Raw genomic sequence first — 13,741 nt, 5'->3', positions numbered from 1 at the left:
TTCAGCTGAAAAATACATATATTTACATAAATCTGAATATCAGTTCTGAAAGAGAGACAAATGAGGAAGAAAGCGGGACAGAGGGATTTGGTTCCCGAAGAGGGACTGTCCCTCTGAAAAAGGAACTGTTAGGAGCTATGCTTGCTCATTACCTACTCTTCGGGGGGAGCAATTGGAAGACTTGAACAGTCCTATTACAGAGCATGAGTTTCTTGCAACCCTGGGGTCCCCGCCTAATCATAAATACCCAGCACCATTCATTTTTATTATAGAATATTATAAGAAGCGCAAAGCTCTCTTGGCCCCCATGTTTGTGAGGGCTCATAATAGCATTTCAATCGATAACCACCACCTTGAGATTCTCTCCAAACATATATCTCTTTTGCCTCTTTCTTTAGGAGCTCTTTTTCTTTCTCAGGACCTTGCACAGTTGATAAGTTACTGCTCTAGGATATTTACCATTTATAGGATAGAAGTGATTTGGACTAGGGCAGCATAGCCCCTTAACCACTTGAGGACCCACCCTTTACCCCCCCTTAAGGACCAGCGCTGTTTGTTTGGATCTGTGCTGGGTGGGCTCTGCAGCCCCCAGCACAGATCCGCGGCCACACAGAGCGATCAGATCGCCCCCCTTTTTCCCCACTAGGGGGATGATGTGCAGGGGGGGTCTGATCGCTCCTACCTGCAGGCATGTTGCGGGGGGGGCACCTCAAAGCCCCCCTCCGCGGCGACATTCTCCCCCCTCCCTCTCCTACCTGCTCCCCCGGGAGATCTGGGCTGCACAGGACGCTATCCGTCCTGTGCAGCCAGTGACGGGACGTCCCCTGTCACATGGCGGCGATCCCCGGCCGCTGATTGGCCGGGGATCGCCGATCTACCTTACGGCGCTGCTCAGCGCCGTACAAATGTAAACAAAGCGGATTATTTCCGCTTGTGTTTACATTTAGCCTGCGAGCCGCCATCGGCGGCCCGCAGGCTATTCACGGAGCCCCCCGCCGTGAATTGACAGGAAGCAGCCGCTCGCACGAGCGGCTGCTTCCTGATTAATCAGCCTGCAGCTGGCGACGCAGTACTGCGTCGCTGGTCCTGCAGCTGCCACTTTGCCGACGCACGGTATAAGCGTGCGGTCGGCAAGTGGTTAAAGAGAACCAGTGGCAAAGCACCCTCATGTATTTTACCATATATATAAGTGGAAACATTAGAAAAAACACCTGCTTTGCGCTCGGTTTCATCCTTCACTGCTCAGGCTGCTTGTTACCAGCCTTGATAAAATCCCAGACTGAGCATTCAGTCTGGCTTTGCTCAGGAATCATTATAACTGAGTCTGTCTTCTCTGATGTCTTTTCAAGCCCAAGCCTGCCCCCTTCTGGCTCTGCTATAATGACTCAGCTATAATGATTCCTGAGCAAAGCCAGACTGAATGCTCAGTCAGGGATTTTATCAGGGTTGATAACGAGCAGGCTAAGCAGTGAAGGATGAAACAGAGAGTAGGGTAGGTGTTTCCTCTAATGTTCCTACTGATATATATGATGAAATACATGAGGGTGCTTCATCTCTGGTTCACTTTAAGGCCCTTTTCCACTTAAAAAGGCGGATTGCAGCCCTTTTGCGATCACAACACCACCGCTATTAACATGTAAGTTGCTGTGCTCTTTTTCCACTAGCGCGATCTCTTTTTTCCAACTCAATCGCCAATTTTTGTTGTGGCTGCACTTATATAAATCACAAATCGCGGCACGATCACAGTCACCTTACTTAGTGGAAAAAGGCCCCTAGGTCACGTTATTATGAATATGTGTTCTGTTTGCCTGCTGTTAATGACGGTCCTGTTTGTATCTGTACAATTGTCATTTTAAGATTGTCAATGTAAAGATTGTCATTGTAAAATTTATAAAATGTTTTTAATAAATATTTATGCACCTGCCTAATTTTATTTAAACAATTATTGCACACTTTCTGTAAATCCAATAAACTTCATTTCACTTCTCAAATATCACTGTGTGTGTGTCTCCACTGTCTCGTATATCATATACTTAACCGACATCTCAGTCACCAGACATTCGATAGTGATTATTTGTGATCTATTCAGACACCAGCCTGACATTTGTAAAGGCATAGCCTATTGTCTGCTGCGGCCATAAACACACATGCAAGCAACAACCTGCCATGATGGAACTTTGTGGCAAACTGCTTAGCTCCCAGGAGTTAGGTTGAGCCTCCTGACCCCCCCCCCCCCCCCCCCCCCACCCCAAACACACACACACACTTCCATAGTACAGTACATGCAGCTTGGCTGAGACCAGCAAGCATAGTCAAAGGAAGCAGGCAGGCCAAAACAACCACAAGCTATCCTTCTAGTCAGGAATAACCCAGTGTCTGTACAGTGCATAGGAATCAGTATTTTAACATGCTGCTGGATATGGAAGAATTCCTATTTACACACAGAGATATGGAAAGATAATCCGCACATGGTTACATGTGGTTGGGTTACATCCCATTAGCACATGCTCCAAAGAGGCTTAAATTACAGATACATGTAAACTGGGCATGGGGAATCAGGTTAACAACATTCAGCAGACGAAAACAGCATCAAAGCTCACTGACATTAGTTGTAACTACCTTGCTATATTGAGGCTGTCTGCTTCAGCACAGATAAGCTCTGACATTTTATTTATATTCTTTTGGTTAAGAAACAAGCAGTTTTGAGACGCTTCCTCGCGTAGCAAGGGAAAATTGCCACCAGACAAAAATGGCCAGGGAAAAAACAGTATTAATGAACTGGATATTCTCAGCATTGTGGATTAAACAATGTATAATGTATTTTTTAAAAAGTTAACTACATATACAGTAACAAGCACATCGTTATCCTGTATCTGGAAGCATTGTATCAGGGTCACCTAGCGCCTTGCCATTTATTCCAGTGATGACAGTCTATAGACCATTTATCATAAGACCTTTTCTACAAATGTTGTATGCCCCAGAATATGGCATATGTCTCTGATTATTGTTTGATGTTCAGGGTTATCTTAAAGGGAATCTAAATTGAAGCATATGGTGGCTTATTTATTTCCTTTTAAACAATACCAGTTGCCTGGCAGTTCTGATGAAGTTCTGGTGGCAGACTTGTCTGAAGAGCACATCTGAAGTATTAGAAGCAGATGATCAACAGGACAGACAGGCAAAGGGCGTTGTTTAAAAGAAAATAAATATGGCAGCCTCCTTATTCCTCTGACTTCAGGTGTGATTTACTGAGATTAATTCAAAAGAAGCATTCATACATAACTGAAGCTTCCTCCAGCCCGCTTCCGCCGGATTGCTCCCTTTCCGCCATCCTCCGCCTCCTGGATCCTTCGCATTCTTCCCAGGAACGCAGGCGCAGGCTGACTAGTAAACTGATATCGGACTGGATCCAATGCCTGTCCTGCAATTTATATTAGGGATGCAAGATTATGCATATTTTGAATGCAAATGTATGCAGTTTGACAATGGACCAGATTCCACCTTGTCAGGATCTGATTGGACTATTTTCAAGCTGCATAAATGTGCATCCAAAATCTGCAAAATCCTGCATCAACCCAGAATGATTCTATTTGCATTTCATGATTGCATATTACATTGCGTGTTCTCATGCAATAGTTCCAGTTTTGTAACTTACGTGTGCATCCACCATCATGGTATCCATAAAATCCATGGGCACAGATGTCGCATTTATCCCCTGCCACTCCATTAACACATGTGCAATGCCCAGCATCACTGCAGACTGCAGAGACTGAACCAGGCAGGCTACAGTTACAAGGAAGGCAGCCAAAGCCAGATGTCAAGCCATAGAACCCGGGCTGTAATGGAAAACATTGATGAAATGGAACACAGATCAGTGAAAAGTTATATGAAAACAAGGGAACATAAACATACCCACATCTAGCTGTAGACAGTATAAACACATAGCTATATCTCAAACCTAAACGGAATCATCACACCACCATTCTACTAAATACCTCATTCCACCCTAAACATATTTTTCAGTTTTAGCTATCCCTATTGAGATTCCTTCCCTCTGTCGCTTGTGACATCCATAACAGAGAAAAACATTGACAGCAATATTACAGCATGGTGGTTAGCACTCTTGCCTTGCAGTGCTGGAACCCAGTTCAAATCCCAGCCAGGGCGCTCTCTGCACAGAGCTTGTATGTTCTCCCAGTGTCTGTGTGGGTTTCCTCAGGGCATTCTGGTTTCCTCCCACATCCCAAAAACATACAGATAAGTTATTTGGTTTCAACCTAAATTGGCCCTAGAGTACAATACATACATAGACATATGGTAGGGATTAGATTGTGAACACCTCTGAGGGACAGTTAAGGGACAATAATATATACTCTGTACAGTGCTGCGGAAGATGCCTGTGCTATATAAAGACTAATAATAATTTCCAGACAGAGGCTGTATCTCTTTTGATATTATTGGCTGTGTCTCTGATGTCATTTCCAGCGCATCTCCTGTCCAATGAGGGCAACAGGAAGTAAGTGTCAAATATATTTTTTAAATATGACCTCCATTTCAACCTACCGGTAATTCCAATACACTATTATATTAATTTTCTGTCATTCCTTTAAGGAACAGCAGGACATAGATAAGCAAAGGGAGGGTTGACACAGAGTTCTGGTCGCGTACATCAAAAAAGGGCGTCGGGAAAAAAGGGCGCATGGTGTAAACGATAAACAGTATTATCGTTTATAGAAATATTGTGTAGAATTTCGTTTAGAAATAGTGTTTTAAGAATTTATAAATCACTAAATAATGTGTATGAGATCGGCAATTCAAAAAACGTTAATCTTCCCTGTTTGTAAACTGAAACTTATATTTACGTTTGTTAAAAACCCTCCCTGTACCTATCCCTAACCCCTAGACCCCCTGTTGGTGCCAAAACCTAAGACCCCCCAGTTGGTGCCTAAACCTAAGACCCCCCTGTTGGTGCCTAAACCTAAGACCCCCCTATTGGTACCTAAACCTAAGACCCCCCTGTTGGTGCCTGAACCTAAGACCCCACTGTTGGTGCCTAAACCTAAGACCCCCCTGTTGGTGCCTAAACCTAAGACCCCCCCAGTTGGTGCCTAAACCTAAGACCCCCCAGTTGGTGCCTAAACCTAAGACCCCCCTGTTGGTGCCTAAACCTAAGACCCCCCAGTTGGTGCCTAAACCTAAGACCCCCCTGTTGGTGCCTAAACCTAAGACCCCCCTGGTGGTGCCTAAACCTAAGACCCCATATGGATAATAATGTTTTACAGACATTAATAAATAAAAAATGTAAATAATTTTTTGGGGTGGATAATAATGTTTTAGAAATGTTTTTGAAATAGTGATTTAGTATCTTTATAAACGTTATTCGTCACGGGCTTATTTTGTAAAGTTAAATCATCACAAACATAGTTATAAATCCTTAAAAATCTCCGGGCGCCGTTTGTTAAAACGTTAATAATCTCCACGCCTTTGTTAAAACGTTAATAATCTCCAGCTCCTTTTTTTCCCTGTTCGGCGCCCCTTTAAACGATATTTATAATGGGAGTGAATGGGGCGCCCTTTTTGTCCACTTGTCTCATGCGCCCAAATCTGCTGCTTCGATTCTGGTCCAGTTCTACTGCACTTCACAGTACTGTCCATCCAAAACTGAGAACTAATTACAAGAGGAAAGTAAAGTGAACTCACCGTGCTGATAACCTCAGTTTACGCAGATGGCGGTTATACCCATCACCAGTTTGAGAATTCTAGCTACTGATAGGTCCAAGCTACTGGACAAAAAACAGTCAGCAGTCTGAGAAGTACATCAACAGTATATATGCTGCTGCGCCGCCACCACTGATAGGAATCAAGGACTTAATTTAAAGGAAATGCCACTTTGTGCTGCTTCTCATTACACCCAGTTAGTTCCCTGTTAGAAAGCTGGCTAAAGCGCAGTCAATGATCATGCAACCTAAAGCAAATCATTATTTTACACACTCAGACTGACAGCCAGTAAAGTTCATATCATACACAGGCTCAAATACTTTAACACATGGTGGGCCTTTATCATCATTGTTTCGCATTTATACAGCGTCATCATCTTCTGTAGTGCTTTACAGCGTATACATAGTCTTGTCACTAACTGTCTCTCAAAGGAGCTCACAATCCAATCCCTACCATAGTCATATGTCTATTGTTGTCTAGGGCTAATTAACTTATCTGTATGTTTTTAGGATGTGGGAGGAAACCAGAGCGCCCAGAAGAAAACCCATGCAGAATCAGGGAGAACATACAAACTCCTTACAGATGTCGCCCTGACAGGGATTGGAACCAGGGATCCAGTGCTGCAGAGCGAGAGTGCTAACCAATATGCCAACGTGTTGCCCTTGAAAGGAGATGCTAAAAACATCATTTTGTGAAAACATTGGAGAACAAAAGGTTATTCTTCTCTGCACCTACATTAATTTTATGTATCCTTGGGCATACATTATTTATTTCCTGTTTCGCTGCTTCACAACTCTCAATATATCCTGACAGATCCCCAATGATTCCCAACCATGAATTATCCATACTTAGATATAAAGTAAAAAAAAAGGGGGAGAAAGCAAGCATGTATTACAGCAGAGTGGCATCAACTAAATTATATAGTTTATATGGCGCCAGTATCTTCCGTGGCGCTGTACAATAGCATACAGGGTATAATAGTACAAAGGGCTTGATTCACAAAAGAGTGCTAACTGATAGCACGGCCGTTTTCGTGCGAATTTTCACGGTTTGCGCGATTGCAAAAATTTTCACTCGCAAATGCGAATTTTTGCTGGCAAATTCACATTTGCGCGCGAAACCGTTATGTTGCGCGTGAAAATTCGTGATCGCGTGAAAAGCGAAAATTCACACGAAAACACCCGTGCTATCAGTTAGCACTCTTGTGAATCAAGCCCAAAGTATACAACAGTTGATATAAGACAAGAGTATAACAGCTAAAGCAGCAACAAATTAACTACATATTTTACAGGGGTGGGAGGTATGAACACACATTACACAGCATTGTGAGACAAAATGGGGAAGAGAGCCCTGGCCAAAAGGCCTTACAGTCTAAGCGTTTAAGGTTTAGGACAATAGGCAGAAGCATATCTAAAGGGGTGCAGGCATGGCTCATGCCATGGGCACCATGGCTGCCTCTGTGCTGCGCCCCCATGCCTGCCCCTGGGCTGCTCCCTCATCCCTACCCCTGTGCTTCGCCCCCATGCCTTCACCTGTGCTGCCCCCCATACCTGCCCCGGTGCCTCCCCATCACTCAAACCTCAGAACAAATTGATTCCGTTATCTGGGGAACATGTATGTAGGGCGCACTTGGATTCGTTTTAGAAAAGAGGACAAAGAGGGAATAAGAAGAGATATTTCTGAAAAAAAGAAGTAACTTCAGCATTATCTCGTGCCCAAACACAAAGGCAACCATAACATGTATGCGAGAAGGGATGCTGTTCTTAGAGGGGAAGGGGGCTCTGACCGGGGTGGGGGGGCGCAATTTCAGTGTTTGCCATAGGCTCTAGGTTACCCAGATACGCCCCTGACAAAGGGAAGCTGTGTATGGAGTGGTAGAAAAGGTGGTTAGTGGGCAGTGTCCTAGGTAACAGAGTATGCTTGCCTGAAGAGGTGAGTTTTCAGATTGCACCTAAAAATAGTAAGTGTGGGTGAGTGGCGGATGTGTTGAGGGAGAGTGTTCCAGAGGAGGGGAGAGGTTCGAGGGAAGTCTGGTAAGCGGGAGTGGGAAGACGTGATCAGGGAAGAAGACAGAAGGATATCGTTAGCAGAGCGGAGATTGCGTGTAGCATGGTATCTGGAAATAAGTTGATCAAGACAGGACCGTGGTTAAGTAGCACTCTGCCTTTGCCATGCTCAAGTCCCAGGTTCAAGCATCAAGCAGGACAGTTTATGGTAAAATGGGGCAAAAATGAATGTGGGGCAGCTTACCTTTTCATTATGTACTGACAGTAAATTTGCGACAGTCCCTTGTGGCAACCCTAAGGAGCTTTAGGCCCTTAGCAATCACCCAGTTTAACTCCCTGAAAGCACTAGCCCTGCCTTCACACCAGGGCCCATATCCAAATCACTTTTTCTCCTTAGTTTTCTCCAAGTTGTTATTTTTACACCTTGCCAATAAAATGCTTTTTAAACCACCGCGAAGCAAGAATAATTTTGGCAGTACTTTTCCACCTACTTTTGCAATTGCAACGCTATTTTAAACAGAAGATTACAAATTATCTCCCAGGAGAAAACTTAGGTGAAAAATGAATTGCATATGGGCCCATGTGTGCAATGGCTTGCAGCAGAGCTGAGGGGCACCTCCACAAAAGTAACTCAGCTGTTCCACTTAATGGTGAACATCAAGCCAAAACCAATTTCTTTTTAACTTTAGGTGGAGTGGAGATGGTCAAGTTCTTGCTGCTGTCTGCCAGAGACTGTACAGGAAGTTAGATGAAATCTCCTCATAGGAAAGGGAAATTGCATCTCTAGCAGTCATCGAGATCCATACCATAATCTGCCCCAGTGACAGCCATAACATTCTGTCATTAAAGTACCCCTGAAGTGAAAGGGATAATAAAGCTGCCATATTTATTTCCTTTTGCACAATACCAGTTGCCTGGCAGTCCTGCTAATGTCTTTGACTACAGTGGTATCTGGATCACACACCAGAAACAAGCATGCAGCTAATCCAGTCAGACTTCAGTCAAACACCTGATTTGCATGCTTCTTTAGGGTCTATGGTTAAAAGTATTAGAGGCAGAGGATCAGCAGAACAGCCAGGCAATCTGCATTGTTTAAAGGGAACCCATGGTGAGAGGGATATGGAGGCTGTCATATTATTTCCTTTTAAACAATACCAGTTGCTTGGCAGTAGAGATGGCCCGAACCGTTCGCCGGGCGAACATCTCTGGGCCTTCCACTACTTCCGGGTCGCTATGACCCGGAGTAGTACGCCTGCGCTGCCCGGCGGAGCATGACATCACGCACATGCGCAGAAAGTGCCCGGCAACAGGAGCGCGATCTAGGACGCGCTCTGCCGGGCAGCGCAGGCGTAATACTCCGGGTCATAGCGACCCGGAAGTAGTAGAAGCCCCAGTGATGCAGAGATGTTCGCCGGCGAACGGTTCGGGAACATCTCTGCTTGGCAGTCCTCCTGAACTTGTGTCTCTAATACTTTTACCCATAAATTCTAAACAAGCATGCAGCAGATCAGGTATTCTGACTCACATGACTCAGGTTTTACTGGATTAGCCATATGCTTGTTCCAGGGTTTTGACTCAGACGTTACTTATGCCAGAAGATGAACAGGGCTGCCAGGCAACTGGCATTGTGTACAAGGTAATAAATATGACAGCCTTCATATCCCTCTCACCTCGGGTTACCTTTAAAAGTGTTATCTCACTGTTAATTGTCAAAGAGCCAGGGAGTGAGGCAAAATGTGTCCAATACAATATCAACAAAAAGAAAATAGCAGTTTTAGGGCTCAGACACACTATAAGTGCTTTTCTGAGCGCTTTTTGGCCTCCCATTGACTTACATTAAAATTAGGGTAAATTCGTGATAAAATCGTGCATTTAAATCGCGATCTTACCGCAATTTTAATGTAAGTGTATTGGGAGCATTTTTTTAAAAAAGCTCTCCGAAAGTTTTGGAGGCCAAAAAAGTGCTCAGAAAAGTGCTTATAGCGTGTCTGAGCCCATAATTCTTCAATCCCAACATAAAATCACTTTGATTTGAAATCCTCTTTAACTCTCTGCAGTATGGTGTTACTCCTTACCTCACACTGGTCACATTTTCTTCCCAATACATGTGGTTTACAGTCACACAAGCCAGTGTCATGATGACAAACTGAAGATATGGAACTCTGCGGGTGGCACTCACAGGCTGAAAAAATGACATAAATTATTATTACAAATAATACAATTACTGCTGTGCTGATAATGCTTCACTTCAGTAACATGCCCCCAACTACCTTGAACTTACAGCACTAAACATGAGTGTTCACTGCTTAAAGAGAACCCGAGGTGGGTTTGAAGAATATTATCTGCATACAGAGGCTGGATCTGCCTATACAGCCCAGCCTCTGTTGCTATCCCAAACCCCCCTAAGGTCCCCCTGCACTCTGCAATCCCTCATAAATCACAGCCACGCTGCTGACAAACAGCTTGTCAGAGCTGGCTGTGTTTATCTCTATAGTGTCAGTCTGCTGCTCTCCCCGCCACCTGCAGAATTCCAGTCCCCGCCTGCATCCCTTCCCTCCCTGCTGATTGGAGGGAAGGGACAGGAGCAGGGACCGGAGCTATGCAGGAGGCGGGGGAGCAGCTGAGACTGACACTACAGATGTAAACACAGCCTCACAGCACGGCTATGATTTATGAGGGATTGCAGATTGCAGGGGGACCTTAGTGGGGTTTGGGATAGCAACAGAGGCTGGGCTGTATAGGCAGATAAAGCCTCTGTATGCAGATAACATTCTTTAAACACACCTCGGGTTCTCTTTAAAGAGGAACTGTCACGAACATCTTAAAATTTAAAACACATACAAATAAGAAGTACATTTCACCCAGAGTAAAATGAGCCATAAATTACCTTTCTCCTATGTTTCTGTCACTTACAATAAGAAGTAGAAATCTGTCATTACCGACAGATTTTGGACTAGTCCATCTTCTCTTAAGGGGGTTCTCAGGGTTTTCTTTATTTTTAAAAGCACTTAGTGAATGGCAGTTGCTCCGTCCAACTGAAAAAAAATACAGGGCGGGCCATTTATATGGATACAGGCTTCCAGTATCCATAGTATCCGATGGTAACCACCCATCTTGAAAAGTTTCCCCCCTCACATATACTAATGTGCCACAAACAGGAAGTTAATATCACCAACCATTCCCATTTTATTAAGTTGTATCCATATAAATGGCTCACCCTGTAGTGTACAGCGAGCAGGGAGGCTGGCCAGCATCTTTGTATAAATCTTTTTCAGGGAATGTCCTTATAAAATAAAGGCCATGCTGAGAATCCCCTTTGGAGAGATGGACTAGCCCAAAACCTGTCGGTAATGTCAGATTTCTACTACCGTGTTTCCCCGAAAATAAGACACTGTCTTATATTAATTTTTGCTCTAAAATATGTGCTAGGGCTTATTTTCAGAGGATGTCTTATTTTTGGGCAAACACTGGTAGTTTTCCTATACAAAATGTACATACTGTATGTGCAACATACACAGAGCTTGTGGTTTGCAGATATTGGCTCTCAATTACAAGAAATTAATTCTGCTGATCATGTAATTAAGAGTCTATTTCTTGCAGACACAGAACTCTGTCAGGCTCCCCATAGCTATAATAGTTAAAGTTCAAGTGCGGAGGTGGCACACCTTACCCAAGATGTGGGTGCTATGGCCTGTGGATACTGAGCCCCAGCATCCAGACTTCAACAATACGGTAAAAGAGTCCAGGTCAGCACACCTTTTTCAAGCAAACTTTGCACTTTCTGAAGAAGGGGACCCGCCGTGGCCCCGAAACAATTGTCAAGTTTTCACGTGCTTATGGAGCAATAAATTGAGAAAATTCTTTTCTTGAAAAAGGTGTGCTGACCTGGACTCTTTTACCATAGCTATAATAGGATAAGCTGTGTGTCCTGGGAAGAGGTGAAGTGCTGCTGATTCTTATCACCACAGATCAGAAGGGCTGGCTCCAACAAAAACACAAATTGCCTGACACATACATAGGACTGTGTAGAACTCACAATTATACTGCTGCTCTCCTGCATCCAGGCTTTGTATTGAGCGTGACTTGCTGGTGTCATGTGGGCTGCTGCCTAGCTAGGGCTTAAATTCGGAGGATGTCTTACATCTCAAGCATTCTTGAAATTCCTGCTAGGTTTTATTCTCAGGGGATGTCTTACTTTAGGGGAAACACGGTACCTACTGTAAAGGTCCATACTCATGGGGGACGGCCGTCGCCGCAACCGCGTGGCACGCGCATGTTGCGGCGACAGTTCGCCCGTGTGTATGACGCGCGCGCCCCGAACCGTCGCCTGTCGGAGCTGTCGCCAGGCGATTGACATGTTCAATCGCCGGCTACAGCCGTCGCCGCAACCTCGCCGGAACTGTCGCTAGTCCCGCATGTGTATGCGGGCTAGCGACAGCTACCCACACACAGCACACGGAGCTTCCGGCGGGGGGGAGGAACCTCGGCGACAACTTCCGCCGCATCGTTAATCCCTTTGCTGCCGTGTGGATGCAGAGGGACTTGGCGACGAGCTGTCGCCGAACTGTCGCGCACACGCTCCCGTGTGCAGCGACAGCTACAATTGTCCCCCCGTGAGTACTTAGCTTTAGTGACTGCAAAATAGGAGAGAAGTAATTTATGGCTCATTTTACTCTGGGAGAAATGTATTTCTTATTTGTATGTGTTTTAAATTTCAAGATTTTCGCGACAGTTCCTCTTTAAAGACTGAATGTAATGAAGCCTATTAGGTCAGACAGGCCTGGGTGTTTGTGGCCCTGAAACTGGCATGTACTCTCTTGGCTATTGTGTGTCAACTGTTCATTGACCAAGTCACTCTATTTAGGGGTGTCAGGCTGGTTTCACAGTGGGATGTTAAAGTCCCACGATACAGCAGCCAGTAACGCAGCCTAACTCACAGCAATGTAAAATCAATGTGCTTGTTCACAGTGCACATGTTGCGTTACATTGTAACGCAGCAGGTTTAAACAAAGTGCTGCATGCTGTACGTTATACTGGGCTAAGCCACGTTAGACTGTTTGCACATGCTCAGTAATGCTGGAGGAGGAGGTCTCCCCTCCTCCTACGCGGCCAGCCACATGGCTAATTAATATACACTGCACTGTGGAGACTTGTGGTGGGACTGTAGTGTTGTTTTTTTTGTGAGTCGAATCATCCGGATCATCACAATGAAAGATTCGGTTCACAGTGGATGTCTGTCTGAAAGAAACAGGAACATACAGAATGTACAGTGCAGGGAAAGTCCTGTCCTGCTAATCCTTTCCCTCAGTCTGCTTCCCTAGTAAAATGATTCAAATGATTCGGTTCAAAGATTCGGATCTGTTCAATTATCCGATTCAAATGATCCGAATCCTTAAAAAGATCGGACTTCCTATCACTAACCTGGAGTGGCTGCTTTGAGAGCTGCATAACGCAGCTCAATCTGACGTCCAACTTCAACACCACCATGCGTTGCGTTAGGGGCACGTTATGCGACCATAACGTCCCCTAAAACGCAACGTCTTGGTGGGAAAGTAGCCTCAAACTCAATTAAAAAAGTGGGCCGAAATTGAACACTCCGACCAATTTACAGCCCAACTTCAACGTCTTGTGGCCACCTCCCTCCCCTATAAAGTGTCTAATGGCCTCCCCTCCCGCCTCTATACTGTTGTCTTGTAGTAGTATTGCCCCCCCCTCCCTATACAGTTCCCTGGTGTCTAGTGGCTGCCCTCCCCTATACAGTTTCCTGCTGTCTAATGCCCCCTCACCACCTCTACAATTCCCTGATGACTAGTGCTTTCACCATCCCTCACCCATATGGCTTCCCTGGTGATCTAGGGTTTTTCCTCCAATATAGCGTCCCTGGTGGTTTAAAGTGTGCCAAACATAATGTAAAGTAGAGAAGTCACTTGGGGGCCAGATTTGGCCCACGGGCAGGCGTCTGACATGACATGCATGCTCTAGGTCAACAAATTAATAATACAAAAAAAAATTAAAAG

General features: G+C 44.9%; 1 protein-coding gene across 1 annotated transcript in view; it reads right to left on the bottom strand.

Moving 5' to 3' along the window:
- Positions 1-13,741, bottom strand: part of LAMA1 (laminin subunit alpha 1) — a 245,818-nt gene that overhangs the window by 109,877 nt on the left and 122,200 nt on the right. The window contains exons 20-21 of the mRNA XM_068237202.1: positions 9,800-9,906; positions 3,656-3,836 (exon numbers count right to left, since the gene is read on the bottom strand). Of these exons, the coding sequence (XP_068093303.1) occupies positions 3,656-3,836; positions 9,800-9,906 (288 nt within the window). The remainder of the gene's footprint in view (positions 1-3,655; positions 3,837-9,799; positions 9,907-13,741) is intronic.

The sequence above is a fragment of the Hyperolius riggenbachi genome, chromosome 5 (assembly GCF_040937935.1).
Source record: "Hyperolius riggenbachi isolate aHypRig1 chromosome 5, aHypRig1.pri, whole genome shotgun sequence".
NCBI lineage: Eukaryota > Metazoa > Chordata > Amphibia > Anura > Hyperoliidae > Hyperolius > Hyperolius riggenbachi.
Note: the sequence above shows the minus strand (reverse complement) of the source record. Positions and strands in the feature narration are given on the sequence as shown.